Source organism: Zea mays, chromosome 1 (genome assembly GCF_902167145.1).
Source record: "Zea mays cultivar B73 chromosome 1, Zm-B73-REFERENCE-NAM-5.0, whole genome shotgun sequence".
NCBI lineage: Eukaryota > Viridiplantae > Streptophyta > Magnoliopsida > Poales > Poaceae > Zea > Zea mays.
Window position 1 is genome coordinate 254,413,441 of NC_050096.1, and position 18,935 is coordinate 254,432,375.

The following is an 18,935-nucleotide window of genomic DNA, read 5'->3' on the forward strand; positions in this document are numbered from 1 at the left end:
TCTTAGGTACAATATATTAAATGTGTGATAATACAAGATTCACAAGAATGTGGTTGACACAACTTAGATTGCATGGTAGTCAAGAACACTATACAATAGGTGCATTGATTATGTAGCCACACGTGTGTACACTAAATATACCATGAAGTATAATCAAGTACAAAAGGCTACACTAGATATCGACTGCATTGTACTGAACAGGACGAGCCTCGATGCTTGTGATGCAACATATCGTACATGTCCCTACAGTAGGTATGTCAATCGTGACATCTCCATCTCTATGCCACAACAAGGGGGGGGGCATGGGCCTTGGTACAACTTCAAGAACATGAGAAGTAGGGATAGTTGGATCTTAGGTGTCAAAATTCAAGGTTTATATAACATTTCTCCTCTCTTGCATTATAAGAGGACGTTTAACGCGCCGGTCTTTGGACTCGGGTTGACACATTCTATATTTTTTTTAGATAATTTTGCATAGACTTCACCTAGTAGATAGGCATAAAAGTGAATTAGAACGATTAGAACTCCACTAGTCCACTGTAACCATGAGGTAAGTGAGAAAAACGCTTGTGAGCAAATCGTCATCGTTATATTCTAAAATAAACTCAAGCAAAAAGCGAGCATATGCATCAAATCAAGGATTTGGACATGTATGGTTAAGTTCGACCACAAGAAATCCAACACTCTAATCATTAGAATCGATAATCCAATTATAATAACCGTACCCAACCCTGATTTAAACAGGCCCTTCCTTATTTTCCCAAGATGCGGCAAGCAACGAAGACTAGTTTTCTCTTCTGGTAGTCAAGCATCATTTGCTACGAATATCTCAATTACTGTCCGACGTATCGGATGACAGAGGTCTTTGACGGTGCATCGGCTGTGTTCACCTGGCCGTCAAAGAACATCAACAGATCAATCAACTTTTTCCTGAATTAACCAGAATCCCAAGCTTCAAAGCAGCAAACCGCCTCAGCGTTACTCGAATGGTAAGTACACAGCGTGCGGCCAGCGCTCCCATTCAGATCGACCGACGCAAAGCACCAGTCAAAGACCCGAACAAGTAAAGTTCAACGCAGACTTTCTGCTCCCAGACTCTCCAACACGTTCACACAGCCAAACGAAGACAACGGCTCATGGAGCGCACGGTTCCACACCTGAAAGCGCTGCCGTGCATGCACACCATCGTCCACAGCCCACGCCCCACAGTGTACTGCTATGCTACAGATCCTACTCTTGGAGCCAACCGAGACCCAACGGCGCCATTGTAGACCAGGAAAAGCTCGCAGCATCCATCTGGCGGTCTGCCCGTTTAGACGATTATTGCTTATTGGAGCAGGAGCGTTCGATGATGGAGAGCGAGCAGCAGGGCACGGCATGCAGACCTCTCTCCTTCCCCGCTGCTGCAGCAGCAGCAATGCACAAGGGAAACAGAGGAGGGGAACAGGCAGGAAAAAAGGTGACAGACAAACAGAGGCGCAATCATGGCCACCCCGCACGGCGATTCCCACCCACAGGAACGGAACAAGCGCAAGCGTCCACGGCCCCATATCCTTGGACTCTCCCACGCCCCCTTATTCTCTCACCTGCACGCCTCCCACTTCCTTTCTCGGGCGACGTGACATTCCCTCCCTACTACTACTACTCCCAGGTCCTCTCTCATAGCAGCAGTAGAGACGTGGAGTAGTGTTTCTTGGTTTCCAATCAGCCCATAACATCCTGTGCCATAGCATTAGCATCACATAATGGAAGATGGAAGAATTGGCGCAACTTGCAAGACGACCACAAGACGACGCCCTGCGCCGTGACAAAACTTTGCAGCTTATAAGTAGGCGCATGCCCAAGACCACCACCACCTCAAGCAGCAAAACCCCACACAGCGAGCGAGCGAAGTAGACAGACGCTGGCTGAGATACACACACACACACACATCAACTGAAAACGAGGAGTTTTTGTTCATCATGGGGGTACAGAGCAGCGAGGGCCAGATGATGTTCTCCTCCATCGCCCTGCTGCAGCAGAGGTTCAGGGAGCTGGAGAGGATCAGGGAGAAGCGGGAGGAGAGGCTACTCCACGTGCTCGCCCCGCGCCCTGTGGCCACCACCTCCCCGAGGGAGATGCCCGTGAAGTGGTTCTTCCATCCGGAGCTGCTCTACCCGTGCAGGCCACTGCGGGACACCGCTGCCGCCTCCTTATTCCCGGCCTGTGAATGCAAAAGCTTCCAGCTCCACGGCGATAACGACCCCATCACGGTGGAGCTGTGGCCCAGTAAGACTTACAACTACAAACATGTCTCTGGTGAAGTCGACGTCGACACCTCGCTGCACCTCTAGACTGCTACTGCTACTAAAAAAATGTTCCAATGCCCTATAAACTTCTGTTAACCACTTGGTGTTGCTCTCGCAGTTTTTTTTTTGGTAGCCTACTACTATGTTCTCTTCTTCTGTTGTAACAAGGGGTATTAGGAGGGGTGACGGTGTGCTGTAATTATTACCAGTAGTACGATGGTCTTGCAGTTCCTTTCTTGTCATCTTTTGGCACTAGAACTGCTTGCATCTTCCAACAAGGCACTGTTATCATCCGAGTATGAGAGTAACTCTGCAGGGCAACCATTCTCTGTTACGTCTGGACACTCGTCATCATTGGAGGAATCATCAGAGCCTTTCTTCTTCCGCTTGATGATCTTCTTGGAAATGAGGCGGTTCACACCCTTGTTGTCGACATCAACACATTCACTGCTTATTGGCTTGAATAGAACTTTGCCCACCTTCCTTGCATTAGCTTCCACTATCTATTAGCAAGCGACGCCAGTTAAAGGTAGTAAAAACAATTACAGAAACTAATGGCATATTTCTTTCTACAAGAAAGAACGAAAATTTTGGTGAATTGCGAAACAGAAACTATGGATTCCTAGGGATGCAGCAATCCAACTACATGGGAAATTGGGAGTTGCACTTGTTCGTTTTGCTCTCAATTCACGTGGATTAGGTGGGATCGAGTGGGTTTTAATCCCGAACAAGTCAAAAAAATTCATAAATTTTACCGATCTCATCCAATCCACATGGGATAGAAATAACCGAATAATGCCTAATAAAGGACGTGTACCAGTACCAACATAATTCAGTATTGAGTTCTGGATTGACAATTGACTAGTACCTTTTCTTATCTATTAGATTTTTGTATACTTTCTTTTTCTAGCTTCAAATAAAAAAACAAGTCTAAAAGAAGACTAGCATTAGCACCACATAACTGAAGTGTCGACATGTTATAGACCAAAAGCATCTAAAAAATTATATAGCACGAAAAGTATTAACGTAACAGTGTATTTCTCTCATGTAAATGGCCTTGTCCCACATATACTCAGCTATGCACACCTGAAGGCCATCATCAAGTGTTAACGTCCTGCAGCCCAACGCACACATGGGGGCCACCACCCGGCTTCTCCGCCCGCTGTCTTCCTCTCCCCGCCTATGATGCCCGCACCAGCGACGACCACCTGAAGGCCATCATCAAGTGGATCGTGTCGTTCTCCTCCTTCCACGACATTCGTAACGAGCTACTTCTCGAGGAGTTCATCATGGACGGGGAGTCCCCCGCGTCCATCATGGCACTCTACGGTGTGTCCTCCGCCGACCACCCCACTTGCCCTCCTGCCGCCCCACTTCCCCTGGAGCTCCTCGTCAGGCTCCTATCTCCGACGGCAGTCGTCGAGGGGCGGCCGCGAGGGTGGTGGCTTTTCTCGTGGTGGCCCCACGAGTCACAGTGGCGGTCCTGCGTGGTCGTCCTTCTACAACCTCTGGACCGAGACCATCTCCATGTGGTCATGCCCGACCATGGGTGCTTCCTCACCACGCCCCCACAACTGGCTCTACTTGTTATGCCCTCTTAAGCTACCCCACCGCCTTCGACGCCTCCTCTACCATACCCATCGTTGGCTCCACCTCTTCTCTCGCTCTCGAGGACCCCTACCTCGGCCCCTTGGTCCCGTTGGGTGGAGGTTGGGACCAGTCTTCTCTCACCACTTTGTTCAGCACCATGGCGCTATCACCCCCCCAAATCCGTCAACTCCGATGCCTCCTACCACACCACTCCTGTCGTCGGCACGTTATCTCTCTCATCCTTCCCTTCCATCCTCTATTATTGTGGGGGAATAGTTCCACTCTCCCGGTCACCTCGGTAGGCGACCCAATTCTTTCAGGGTCGTTCTACCTCAAAGACGTTCTTGTTGCTCCTCACATTATTTAGAATCTTCTTTCTATTCGTCGGTTCACCACCGACAACTCTTGTTCCATTGAGTCTGACCCTTTTGGTTTCTCTGTGAAGGATCTAGTTACTAGGACCTTTCTCGCTCGATGTGACAGCTCAGGCCTGTTGTACATGCTCTAGCTACCCACTTCCTCCATCGTCGTGTCTTCCTCGCATGCTTTGGCTACTACCAGCTCATCCACCACTTGGCATCGTCGTCTCGGACACCCTAGGCCCAACGTCACGTCCAAGTTGTTTAGTCATTCAGACATCTCTTGTAGTGGGGGCCATTTTGATAGTCTATGTCATGCTTGTCAGCTAGGCCGCCATGCTCACCTAAATTTCTCTAGTTCCTCTTCTCGGGCTGACCAGACCTTCAATCTTATACACTGTGATCTATGGATGTCTCCTATTTTTAGCCTGTCAGGTATAAATATTACCTAGTGATTTTGGATGACTTTTCCCTTTTTTCTCGAAAAACGCAGGAGAACTGCGTCTCATTTTATTAGGTAGGAAGAAAAAAGGGTCAGAAAGGACCCGAATACAGGACCTCCTTATGGAGGCCAGAAACAAGCATAAAGGAAACAATCCATACACAGCTAAAAGATACAACTTATCTCAGACAATGGTACTGGGAGCAGCTAAAAAGGAAAGACCCTTAGCTCCTGCAACCATCCATTTCTCCCTTTCCTCAGCAGTGGCCTCTAAGATTGTAGTGATATTTGGGGGGTGTCCCGTCAAACACCACTTTGTTTCTGAACTTCCAGATCATCCAGGCGCCCAGAATCAAAAGTGAATTTACCCCCTTCTTGGTCATGTCTGACACAATAACAACAATACGTTTCCACCACTGCAGGAAGTTTGTGTCATCCTGGAGAGGGGCAAGAATGTGGAGCCCAATTTTTCGAAGAGTGATGTACCAATATATTCTGGAAAAGCTACAAGAAACCAAAAGATGGTTGATGGTTTCAGGCTCCTGGTCACAAAGAGAGCATCTTGGAGGATGATTCAGTCCTCTTTTTTCCAGTCTGTCTGCAGTCCAGCACCTATTATGAGCCACCAACCAAAGTAAGAACCGACACTTAGGAGGTGCACAAGATTTCCAGACCATTTTGTAATGCTCAAAACCAACAGAGCCAGTGAAAAAACCCTTATAAGCCGAGCTTGCAGAATACTGCCCATTAGAAGCAATTGAAAAGATATGCTTATCCTCAGAATTAGGTTGCAACACGACATCAGTTATGGCATTCCAGAGATGTAGGTAATCTACCAAAGCTCCCCAGGTCAAGGCACCTTTGATATCAGAGACCCATCTTCTATTAGTTAGGGCCTCACGAACAGTTCTTTTAGAAACAATTCTTTTTGGAACAGTCAAGAGGAGCCTTGGAGCAATATCAGATACACTCCTGGCATTAATCCACTTGTCACTCCAAAAATAAGTGTTAGCACCATCACCAATTTCTGTGACAAGCATAGAAGAGAAGAAGGCTTTAGCTTTGTTGGGGACATGAACAGGAAGATTATTCCAGGGACGGGTAGGGTCAGCCCTTTGCAGCCATAGCCATCTCATCCTAAGTGCCCAACAGAGTTCAGGGAGGCTGGAAATTCCCAGACCTCCAAAGTTCAAGGGTCTACACACTTTTTCCCAAGCCACCATGCAATGCCCTCCTTTAACCTCTCTTCTGCCTCTCCATAAGAAACCTTTCCTTATCTTGTCAATTTCCTTAATGACCCACATAGGGAAGACTTTTCCTATTTTCTTTGGACTTTTCCACTGCGATTGAAGTATGGTACTTTTGGCACCCTTTCGCACTTTTTTGCTTGGATCTCCACCTAGGTCGGTCGCCCGGTTCGTGCTCTCCAGTGCGACAATGGTCACGAGTTTGACAACTCCACCTCCCGTTCTTCCTTTCTCTCACATAGGTTTCAGTTGTGGCTCTCATGCCCCTACACCTCCCCTCAAAACAGCGGGGTCGAACACATGATTCCCACCACCACCAACATAATTTGTTGCCTTCTCTTCCAAGCTTCTATCCTACAGCTATTGGGTGGAGACGTTGAATACTACCACCCATCTCAATCGCCTCCCCTCCAACGCGATCAATCATCCCACTCCTTTGTCCTTTCTTCACCCTCTTCGACACCACCCCTTCATGTACTCACCTTCGCAATTTTTTTGCTATGCATGCTATCCTAACATCTCCGCCACCGCTCCCCACAAACTTTCACCCTGATCCACTCGCTACCTTTTCCTCGGGGTACTCTGACCACAAGGGGTACCGGTGCCTCGACCTTCTCATCCACTGCATCATCTCTCAACATGTCGTTTTTTATGAGGATGTCTTTCTTCTTGCTGCCTCCTGCCCACCTCTCGACCTCGACAATCTACTCGATACCGATCCCGCCGTCGTACCTTCTCTTCCCCCATCCTCGGTCTCGCCGCCCTCTTTCACGTCGTGCGCGGCCCCTTCACCTTCAAGCGCCACACACAACCCCATCGCGTCCGCCCGCACCACATGTGGTTCCATCGCCTTCGCCACACACGGTCTCGTCACCTGCGACCGCGCCACATGCGGCCCTGTTGCCTCTACGACTTTCTGAACCGATGGTCTACACCGGCACTGATTGGGTTGGCTGCCCCTATACGCGTCGGTCCACCTCCGGTTACACCGTGTTCCTGGGTGCCAACCTCATCTCCTAGTCCTTGCACCGGCGTCTCCTGCTCTAGCGCCGAGGCCGAGTATCACACCATGACCAATGTCAAGGTCGAGGCCTCCTGGCTCCGCCAACTTCTTGATGAACTCCACAGCCCCCTCGCTCACGCCACCCTCGCCTACTACGACAACGTCAGCGCGGTCTATCTCTCCACCAATCATGTGCAATATCAGCACACGAAGCACGTGGAGATCGACCTCCACTTCGTCTGCGAGTGTGTCGTTGTCAGTGATGTTCGCGTTCTCAACGTCCCGACCACTACACAGTTTGTCGATATCTTCACCAAGGGGCTTCCTTCCACAGTTTTTACCGAGTTTCAGTCCAGTCTCAACATTTATATAGGATAGAGTTGTGATTGCGGGGGAGTGTCAGCGTAACTATGTATTTCTCTCATGTAATGGGCCTTGGCCTACATATACTCAGGTATATTAATATATTCCCAACCCACATTAGAGTTAGGGTTTTCAGTCCATCCAATAAAAAGCCTTTCAAATAATCTAAATGCCCTGCATGGAAACTTGATTCTAACGAGTAATCTAACAAAAAGGTTTCATGGTATTGCATCAAGGAAAAGTAAAGCTTTTAGTGGCGTCTTTCAACTTTCAAGTAATGACAAGGAAAATTCATAATAGTTATCTATATTAGTAAGTTTGTAGAGGGACATTTCTAGTGATGACAAGATAATCGCATAATAGTGATTGACCTGGTACTAGAACACTGGAGCAAAAGGAGTACAAAAATGAGCTGTAACAATTACCTCGAGTTCATAAGCTTGAGTTTTTTCTCTATCATCTTGGCGATCAGGACCTTCCTCCTGATATTCACCGTTTTCTTCTCTGAAATTCTTTTCAAGAATCACAAGCATTTTCCCACCTTCTTCTGGAATATAGCCAAAAGATGCACAGACAAAACCAGACACCGTCTCATACTGATGTCCCTGCAAAAAAATGGTGTCCAAGTGTCTCAAGATATAAGCCAATCTATGAAAAAATGACAGAAATACACAGCACCACATAATGATGACTGCCAAGGGAATACTTTACAATTAGAACATTTGTGAATATTTGGGTGACCTAAATAGTAAATGTCCAGTTTCCACAAAAAATCTGTATAGGTTCTGCAAACCAGGCATCTCTAATTTGATGATGGAAGTCAACTTTTGATGATCATACAGTGTACAACAGGCACACATGTCCAAGGGAATCCATAGCAACTGTAGAGAAAGCTAAATATCTAATGAGAAACAACACCTCTGGTATTTTGATACCAAGCTCTTCAGATAGGTGATCTATCGATGTGTTTGCATCAACATCAAATGTTCCATCCCCCCGCCTTACTATATAGCCTGTTTTCTTCTGGATTTCCTCCTGAAAGGGTGAAAAACAGAGTAGCGGAAGGAATTGAGAGACTGTCTAAGCAAACGACAAATAGTAACTAGCTTGTAACATGGAAAAAGTAACCAGCTTGTAACATGAAAAATCTTTGTTTTGACTTGTGTGTGTGTGTGCCTATATATACATCTCTATAGATTCAGGACACTGGATCCCAGCTGATCTCTGGTTCTGGGCTTCACTTCTGGCTTATGAACCCTGCTTGAGTTATTCCCACAGTAATTCCAAATTCTAATAAAATGCAACCACATAAGTACCAAGAGCACAAAAGTTGATAAACAATCACAAAGCTCTTTGGAAGTTGAGAAACAAAAGTACAAAACAGTCCTCACCAAATCCCTTTTCAGTTTTTGTTCTCATTTGAGACACCCTGAAACAAGATTATGTGCATTGGTATTTGTCTGAAAATTATATATCTCTACTACTTATTAAGTTAGCAATAGTAGCCTGCCTTTTTGTGTTCTGCCATTCTGCGATCTCAGCCGTCCATTCTACCGTTCTACAATCTCAGCCGTCCAATCCCGCACACCAGTTTTCCGCGCGCAGAAAAAAAAATCAAATCGTGGCTGCCTAGGGATCGAACCTTGGATCTATTAAGCAGAATGCCTAGTCTTCCAACCTCTAGCCAACATGACTCATGTTGAATTGTGTACAACTTCAACTAAAACGTCTTTTGTGTTTAACCCACCGTCCACTCTGTATGCTAACTGAGTCTAGAAAAACATTTATAGCTTGGCCCCTGATCTTTCTAGAATTTGGGACGCAGTCCAGGAAATAAAGAAAATAGGGAAAAGGAGTTTAGAAATTGATTTTTAGTTTAAAAATAATTGCAAAAATCCATTTAATTCATGGAAATTTCATATTAAATCCAAATGAGTTCATTCCAATTTCTATAATTCTATAATATTATTTTTATCACATAATACCTCTGTTTTGTCATGAAAACAACAATAAAATTGATTTCCTAATTAATCCTATATCAAATACATAGAAACTTTGGAAATTCGTAACTTCTCCATTTTAGTTCCAAATTGAATCGTTCCAGTTGTGTTAGTCTCGTATGAATATTTACTACGCAGTAACAACATTGATTATACCATGTTTCATACTTTTATAATTAGATATTTATTTATCCTATGTTAATTTGGTTAATCTATGTCTATTGGATTAATTTATTTAATATATTAATATAGTATTCTAACTTTGTGGTTATACGATGTTTGACCATTAGTCTTGCAAACACACACTTACCTTTTTGTTTAAGCAAAAGCGTATGGTGGTACGTGTCCAATGACTAACGATGTACGAGAGAATTTCTTCCGGTATGTGTGAAACGTGCTCTCCAATAATGAGATCATACAAATCGTGATATATATCAAAGTCTGCATGATACTGATGGTTGCAATGTAGTGGTGAAACAGATAGATTATAAATAACAAAATTTATGTATGGCCAGAATCATAAATTGATTATGGAACATTTTCTCATAACGGTATAACACATATTTTGTATATAAGTTATCGTAGTATACTGGTATTATATATTCCTGTTGCAACGCACGGGCATTCAGCTATCATGTATAGAAGTCTGCACGGTACTGTTGGTTGCAATGTAGTGATGAAATAGTTAGGTTGAAATAACAAAATTTATGTATGGCTAGGATCACAAATTAATTACGAAACATTTTCACATAACAGTATAACACACATTTGTTCATAAGTTATCATGATATTAAATGTTTCCGTTGCAACGCACGGGCACCCACCTATATGTGTTTATGTCTACATCTATGACAAGAAACACATCTACTACATCTCTCTCCAAGCTCACTTGCTACCATTGCACAATGCGTAGTAGTAGATAAGTATCACCGATATTCTTGAATTATATTTTTGGATGGAGGTAATATTATTTAAAGAAGAGCTTTGCATGCTATTTCTTTTGTTTGAATAATGCATTATACTTAAATTCCCTTTTTTACATGTGTGAAATTTTGTCTTCGTAATATTTTTTTCCATGGATCAGACTTGTGAGTCATTTTCATAAACCAACGTCAAGCATGAATCCATGTTTCCTACTTCAAACCCCGAACAAACTCCATGAGCAGGAGGCATTCGCGTTGTCGTCGCTCATCGATAACGAGAAGAAGCTTGGAGACTGTCAGTTCGACCTCTAAAAGCAGTCTTACGTAGTCGCATGCGCCGCTGTGTACGACAAGCTCCCGCGAAGCCGCCGCTTGGACGCGGTCCAGAGCAGCTGCACCGCGCTGTGCATCGTTAAGCAGGGGGGCCTCATGGTTGTCGCCAACGTCGACGACTCTCGGGTTGTTCTGGACACTGCATCCGACGACGACACCATCACGTCGTCCAGCTCATCGTCCACCTGAAGCCCAACCTGCCACGTAAGTCGCTACTGACCGGACATGAATTCTTGTGCGCTGGGACGATGGACGTTGCTGACGTTGTGTGAGTGTCCTCGAACATGATGTATGTAGTGGAATAGCGCATTCGGTGGTGCAACGGCCAGGGGTACTACCTCGCTGATGAGCCTGGGGTGCACTTCGTTTGGCAGCCCAACCAAGAGTCATCGATACTCGTCATGTCGCGTGCGTTCGACGACTACTATATTGAGGATTGTGGCGTCATCTTGGCGCCGGAGGTGACACAGAGGAGGATCGACAACAGTGATCAGTTCGTCATCCTCGCCACCGTCAGGGTAGCTTTTGTGCCGGCATGCCTTTAATTCTCTTCGCAAACACATACACACTTACCTTTTTGTTTAAGCAAGAGCATATGGTGGTGCGTGTCTGATGACTAATGATGTACGGGGGAATTTTTCCGGCATGTGTGGAACGTGCTTGTGCTCTCCAATGATGAGACCATACAAATCGTGGCATATATCGAAGTCTGCATGATACTGATGGTTGCAATGTAGTGGTGAAATAACTAGATTAAAATAACAAAATTTATGTATGGCTAGGATCACAAATTGATTATGAAACATTTTCTCATAACAATATAACACAGATTTTGTATATAAGTTATCGTAGTATACTGGTATTATATATTCCCGTTGCAACGCACGGGCATCCAGCTAGTAATAATTGAAGAGTACAACCCTACAAGGATTCACTGTACTAAGAATGCAATAATTTGTATTTTTAGTGTAGATAACTATGAGTTTTCGCCCTGGTTTTGCAGTGGCAAAATTGACCTAAATATATCGGTAACTGCTATAGAACTTACCTTTGGCTTTTTAGTTGTTATTTACCACAGGAAACTGGTTTAGGGCCTCTTTGGAATGCATGATTCTTCTAGAAACGCGGGAGTAGGAAAAATGTAGGAATACAATGCTCTGACATCTTGAATCCTATGGGTTAAGAAAATACAGGAAGCTGCAAGATTGTGAACTTTCGGTTGGAGTGCAGGAAAAAAAAGAATTTCGATGAGCCTCTTGTTAAGATCCCTCCATAATTCCTATGAAACAAGTCATCCCATAGGAATTTCATAGCATTTGTAGTGTTGAAGTGTACAAGTGAATTGCCTACCTTCTCTTAATTGCTTAAGCTTTTGGCTTGAACTGGTTAGGGAATCCTGGTAGAAGCTTTATCTGTGCCTCTGTCCCTTTATTTCCACGTTTGCGCCTTTCTCTCTAACTGTGCGTAAGTGGGGTGTTGAAGATATAATGATACACAGCTCTCCTGCGTATTCGAGAAAAAAGTGGGGTGTTGAAGTGCACAAGTGGATTGCCTACCTTCTAATAGCTTAAACTTTTGGGTTGAACTGGTTAGTGTGTCCACTCTAATATGTAGGAACCCAATCCTTTTGTAACAAATAGGTTCACAAGAAATTTTTCTATAGGATTTCAATCCTCTAGAATTCCTCCATTTTTCCTTTGTTCCAAAGGGGGATATTTCTTTTACCGTAGATCATGACACTTCTAAAAAGTGGAAAAGACCAGACAAAAAAGTGCCCAACAGCAAAATATTTTTATCGAACGCGCAGGAGAACTGTGCATCTTATAAACAAAGAGAAGAATAAAGAGGATTACAAAGCAGCAGAAGCTGCCAAAAAGAAGCTTAAACAGGGGGGGCTAAAAGAACTGGTAGGAAATGTAGGAATATGAAAGTGGATTGATAATAGATGGGATACAATATATATAGACTCAACCCTAACCCTAATGGACCGGCAGCCCAACAGTCTAACATCCCCCCGCAGTCGCAACGGGGGCACCACACACGATGAGACTGGAGTAGAGGCCGAAGGTAGGAGCCGACGGGTTGAAATCCCCCCGCAGTCGCAGCGTCGTGATGGTGCGAATGTTGCGGCTGGAGTAGAGACCGGTCTGTGCTCCAAGAAGACGATAGCCCCTAAATGCCGAGGTAGCTGAAGTCGATGTGGTCGCGGTCAGGAGACACGCGACAGAAGCCTGATCTTCGGGAGGGGTCGACGTTCGAGCGTCAACGATCGGCAGGGCGACACAACAAAAGGGCACCGGCAGGCCGACCTTCCTGCTTCTTCGATCGTCCGGGCGTCAAGGAGCCCCGCCAAGGAGGCCGACAGCAGCACACGCGTCTGCGCCGGTCATGGTGTCCGCGCCCGCGGCAGAATAGAAGGGGAAACGACAGATCCGGCCGGGAAGGCCACGGCAGCGACGGATCCAGCCGGGAAGACACGATCCAGCCAAAGGGACGGCGGATCGAGCCGGAAAGGTCGCAACAACGTGGATCCGGTCGGGAAGGCCGCGGCAGCGACGGATCCAGCGAAGGCAATGAAGGGGGTGGGCGGCGGGGTGGGTCCAGCCGGGCAGGGGCCTGCGCCGGACCTGGCAAGGGGTGTTGACGACATCGGTGACGGGAGAAGCTCGAAGGGTGAGGCGATGCTGCTGAAAGGGAATTAGGCTTATACCTAGTTCCTAAATAATTTTGGTGGTTGAATTGCCCAACACAAATAATTGGACTAACTAGTTTGCTCTAGTGTATAAGTTATACAGGTGCCAAAGGTTCACATTTAGCCAATAAAAAGACCAAGTATTGGGTTCAAACAAAGGAGCAAGGGACAACCGAAGGCACCTCTGGTCTGGCGCACCGGACTGTCCGGTGTGCCACCGGACATGTCCGGTGCACCAGAGGACTCCAACTACAAACTCGTCACCTTCGGGAATTTCCAGAGGCAACTCCGCTATAATTCACCGGACTGTCCGGTGTACACCGGACATGTCCGGTGCTCAAAGGAAGAGCGGCCTCAGGAAAGGACTGTCCGGTGTACACCGGACTGTCCGGTGTAACAGCGGGGCAACGGCTATTTCGGCGCCAACGGCTACCTGCGACGCATTAAATGCGCGCGCTGCGCGCGCAGAGGTCAGGCACGCCCATGCTGGCGCACAGGACAATCTACAGTGCATGTCCGGTGCGCCACCGGACATCCAGGCGGGCCCAGAAGTCAGAGCTCCAATCCAAGTTTTCCACTTCTCAACTACTTACAAGAGCTCTAGCATTCAATTCTAGACACACCAAAGATATCAAATCCTCTCCAAATTCCACACAACGCCTTAGTGATTAGAGAGAGAGATTTGCTTGTGTTCTTTCGAGCTCTTGCGCTTGGATTGCTTTCTTCTTTCTTGATTTCTTCTTGCGATCAAACTCACTTGTAATTGAGGCAAGAGACACCGATCTTGTGGTGGTCCTTGTGGGAACTTTGTGTTCCAAGTAATTGAGAAGAGAAAGCTCACTCGGTCCGAGGGACCGTTTGAGAGAGGGTAAGGGTTGAAAGAGACCCGGCCTTTCTGGCCTCCTCAACGGGGAGTAGGTTTGAGAGAACCAAACCTCGGTAAAACAAATCCGCGTGTCTCACTTCATTATTCGCTTGCGATTTGTTTTGCACCCTCTCTTTCGCGGACTCTATTATATTTCTAACGCTAACCCGGCTTGTAGTTGTGATTATTTTTGAGAATTTCAGTTTCGCCCTATTCACCCCCCCCCCCCTCTAGGCGACTTTCATTTGGTATCGGAGCCCGGTGCTTCATTAGAGCCTAACCGCTCGAAGTAATGTCGGGAGATCACACCAAGAGGGAGATGGAGACCGGCGACAAGCCCACTACGAGCCACGGGAGCACTTCATCGGAAGAGTCCCGCACCAAGAGGAAGGAGAAGAAGGACTCCTCCAAACGGAAGGAGAAAAGATCTTCTTCTTCTCACCATAAAGAGAAGAAGGAAAAATCTTCTTCCCACAAGTCGCATCGGAAAGGCGACAAGCACAAGAGGATGAGGAAAGTGGTCTACTACGAGACCGACACTTCATCAACATCGACCTCCGACTCCGATGCGCCGTCCGTAACTTCTAAGCGCCAAGAGCGCAAGAAGTTTAGTAAGATCCCCTTACACTATCCTCGTACATCTAGACCTACTCCATTACTTTCCGTTCCATTAGGCAAACCGCCAACCTTTGATGGCGAAGATTATGCTAGGTGGAGTGATTTAATGAAATTTCATCTAACCTCACTCCACAAAAGTATATGGAATGTTGTTGAGTTTGGAGCACAGGTACCATCCGTAGGGGATGAAGACTATGATACGGACGAAGTGGCCCAAATCGAGCACTTCAACTCTCAAGCTACTACCATACTCCTCGCCTCTCTAAGCAAGGAGAAATATAACAAAGTGCAAGGGTTGAAGAATGCAAAGGAGATTTGGGACCTTCTCAAGACCGCGCACGAGGGTGATGAACTCACCAAGATCACCAAGCGGGAAACGATCGAGGGGGAGCTCGGTCGCTTCCGTCTTCGCCAAGGGGAGGAGCCACAAGATATGTACAATCGGCTCAAAACCTTGGTGAACCAAGTGCGCAACCTCGGGAGCAAGAAATGGGATGACCACGAGGTGGTTAAGGTTATTTTGAGATCACTTATTTTCCTTAACCCTACTCAAGTACAATTAATTCGTGGTAACCCAAGATATACACTAATGACTCCCGAGGAAGTAATCGGGAATTTTGTGAGCTTTAAATGTATGATTAAAGGCTCAAAGAAGATCAACGAGCTTGATGAACCCTCCACGTCCGAAGCGCAACCGGTGGCATTTAAGGCGACGGAGGAGAAGAATTACACCGAGTAGACAACCAATTGACGCCTCCAAGCTCGACAATGAGGAGATGGCTTTAATCATCAAAAGCTTTCGCCAAATCCTCAAGCAACGGAAGGGGAAGGATTACAAATCCCGTTCCAAGAAGGTTTGCTACAAGTGTGGTAAGCCCGGTCATTTCATTGCAAAATGTCCTATATCTAGTGACAGTGACAGGGGCGACGACAAGAAGGGAAAGAGGAGAGAAAAGAAGAAGTACTACAAGAAGAAGGGCGGCGATGCCCATGTTTGCCGGGAGTGGGACTCCGATGAGAGCTCCACCGAGTCCTCCTCCGACGAGGACGCCGCCAACATCGCCATCACCAAGGGCCTCCTCTTTCCCAACGTCGGCCACAAATGCCTCATGGCAAAGGACGGCAAAAAGAAGAAGGTTAAATCCAAATCCTCCACTAAATATGAGTCTTCTAGTGATGATAATGTTAGTGATGAGGAGGATAACTTGCGTACCCTTTTTGCCAACCTTAACATGGAACAAAAGGAAAAGTTAAATGAATTGATTAGTGCTATTCATGAAAAAGATGATCTTTTGGATTCCCAAGAGGATTTTCTAATTAAAGAAAACAAGAAACATGTTAAGGTTAAGAATGCTTATGCTCTAGAGGTAGAAAAATGTGAGAAATTGTCTAGTGAGCTAAGCACTTGCCATGAGACTATTGACAACCTTAGAAATGAAAATGCTAGATTAATTGCTAAGGTTGATTCTCATGTTTGTATTGATTCAACTTCCAATTCTAGAAATGATAATGTTGATTTACTTGCTAGGATTGATGAGTTGAATATTTCTCTTGCTACCCTTAGAGATAAGAATGAGAAATTATTTGCTAAGGCTAAAGATTTTGATGTTTGCAATACTACTATTTCCGACCTTAGAACTAAGAATGATATGTTCCATGCTAAGGTTGTAGAATTAAAATCTTGCAAACCCTCTACATCTATCGTTGAGTACACTTCTATTTGTACTAGATGTAGAGATGTTGATATCAATGCTATTCATGATCACATGACTTTAATTAAACAACAAAATGATCATATAGCAATATTAGATGCTAAAATTGCTGAGCATAACTTAGAAAATGGAAAGTTTAAATTTGCTAGAAGTATGCTCTATAATGGGAGACGCCCTGGCATCAAGGATGGCATTGGCTACCAAAGGGGAGACAATGTCAAACTTAATGCCCCTCCTAAAAATTTGTCGAACTTTGTTAAGGGCAAGGCTCCCATGCCTCAGGATAACGAGGGTTACATTTTGTACCCTGCCGGTTATCCCGAGAACAAGATTAGGAGAACTCATTCTAGGAAGTCTCACTCTGGCCCTAATCATGCTTTTATGTATAAGGGTGAGACATCTAGCTCTAGGCAACCAACCCGTGCCAAGTTGCCTAAGAAGAAAACTCCTAATGCATCAAATAATCATAGCATTTCATTTAAGACTTTTGATGCATCTTATGTTTTGACTAACAAATCCGGCAAAGTGGTTGCCAAGTTTGTTGGGGGCAAACACAAGGGCTCTAAGACTTGTGTTTGGGTACCCAAAGTTCTTGTTTCTAATGCCAAAGGACCCAAGACCGTTTGGGTACCTAAAATCAAGAACTAAAATTGTTTTGTAAGTTTATGCATCCGGGGGCTCAAGTTGGATACTCGACAGCGGGTGCACAAACCACATGACAGGGGAGAAGAAGATGTTCTCCTCTCCAAGATCCCCAACGAGCTATCACATTCGGGGATGGAAATCAAGGTTTGGTCAAAGGATTGGGTAAAATTGCTATATCACCTGACCATACTATCTCCAATGTTTTTCTTGTAGATTCTTTAGATTACAATTTGCTTTATGTATCTCAATTATGTCAAATGGGCTACAACTGTCTCTTTACTGATGTAGGTGTCACTGTCTTTAGAAGAAGTGATGACTCAATAGCATTTAAGGGTGTGTTAGAGGGTCAGCTATACTTGGTAGATTTTGATAGAGCTGAACTCGACACATGCTTATTTGCTAAGACTAACATGGGTTGGCTCTGGCATCGCCGACTAGCCCACGTTGGGATGAAGAATCTTCATAAGCTTCTAAAAGGAGAGCACATTTTGGGACTAACAAATGTTCATTTTGAGAAAGACAGGACTTGTAGCGCATGCCAAGCAGGAAAGCAAGTTGGGTCCCATCATCCACACAAGAACATCATGACGACCGACAGGCCACTTGAGCTACTCCACATGGATCTATTCGGCCCGATTGCTTACATAAGCATCGGCGGGAGTAAGTATTGTCTTGTAATAGTGGATGATTATTCTCGCTTCACTTGGGTGTTCTTTTTGCAGGAAAAATCCCATACCCAAGAAACCTTAAAGGGATTCTTGAGACGGGCTCAAAATGAGTTCGGCTTAAGGATCAAGAAAATTAGAAGCGACAATGGGACGGAGTTCAAGAACTCACAAATAGAAGGCTTCCTTGAGGAGGAGGGCATCAAGCATGAGTTCTCTTCTCCCTACACCCCAAAACAAAATGGTGTAGTGGAGAGAAAGAATCGAACTCTATTGGACATGGCAAGAACCATGCTTGATGAGTACAAGACATCGGATCGGTTTTGGGCCGAGGCGGTCAACACCGCCTGCTACGCCATCAACCGGTTATATCTACACCGAATCCTCAAGAAGACATCCTATGAACTCCTAACTGGTAAAAAGCCCAATATTTCATATTTTAGAGTTTTTGGTAGCAAATGCTTTATTCTTGTTAAGAGAAGTAGAAAATCTAAATTTGCTCCTAAAACTGTAGAAGGCTTTTTACTAGGATATGACTCAAACACAAGGGCATATAGAGTCTTTAACAAGTCCTCAGGACTTGTTGAAGTTTCTTGTGACGTTGTGTTTGATGAGACTAACGGCTCTCAAGTAGAGCAAGTTGATCTTGATGAGATAGGTGAAGAACAGGCTCCGTGCAATGCGCTAAGGAACATGTCCATTGGGGATGTGTGTCCTAAGGAATCTGAAGAGCCTCCACATGCACAAGATCAACGATCCTCCTCCACGCAAGCATCTCCACCAACCCAAAATGAGGACGAGGCTCAAGTTGATGAAGGAGAAGATCAAAGAGATGAGCCATCTCAAAATGACGGCAATGATCAAGGGGGAGATGCAAATGATCAAGACAAGGAGGATGAACAACCAAGGCCGCCACACCCAAGAGTCCACCAAGCAATCCAACGAGATCACCCGTCGACACCATCCTCGGCGACATTCATAAGGGGGTAACCACTCGATCTCGGGTTGCACATTTTTGTGAGCATTATTCTTTTGTCTCCTCTATTGAGCCACACAGGGTAGAAGAAGCACTTCAAGATTCGGATTGGGTGATGGCGATGCAAGAGGAGCTCAACAACTTCACTAGGAACGAGGTATGGCATTTAGTTCCACGTCCTAACCAAAATGTTGTAGGAACCAAGTGGGTCTTC

The 18,935-nt window shown here is 45.5% G+C and overlaps 2 protein-coding genes across 6 annotated transcripts in view; one reads left to right on the forward strand and one right to left on the reverse strand.

The window, feature by feature from the left end:
- Nucleotides 1–572: 572 nt before the first annotated feature.
- The window catches only part of LOC103643663 (DUF21 domain-containing protein At1g55930, chloroplastic), a 40,629-nt gene continuing 22,266 nt past the window's right edge, over nucleotides 573–18,935 (reverse strand). For 2 of the 5 annotated variants that reach the window (XM_020546807.3, XM_035964301.1), the window contains 4 exons: nucleotides 8,211–8,327; nucleotides 7,718–7,897; nucleotides 2,495–2,791; nucleotides 1,749–2,258 (listed from right to left, as the gene is read on the reverse strand). In XM_020546807.3, coding sequence (XP_020402396.1) covers nucleotides 2,528–2,791; nucleotides 7,718–7,897; nucleotides 8,211–8,327 — 561 coding nt within the window. In that variant the 3' untranslated portion in view covers nucleotides 1,749–2,258; nucleotides 2,495–2,527. Of the gene's footprint in view, nucleotides 891–1,748; nucleotides 2,792–7,717; nucleotides 7,898–8,210; nucleotides 8,328–18,935 lie in introns of those variants that run through there. The other 3 variants (XM_035964300.1, XM_008666823.4, XM_020546808.3) reach the window with 2 other exon arrangements.
- On the forward strand, nucleotides 1,764–2,474 carry LOC100276051 (uncharacterized). The gene has a single exon (NM_001149935.2). The coding sequence runs from the start codon at nucleotides 1,962–1,964 to the stop codon at nucleotides 2,331–2,333; it is 372 nt and encodes a 123-aa protein (NP_001143407.1). The 5' UTR covers nucleotides 1,764–1,961; the 3' UTR covers nucleotides 2,334–2,474.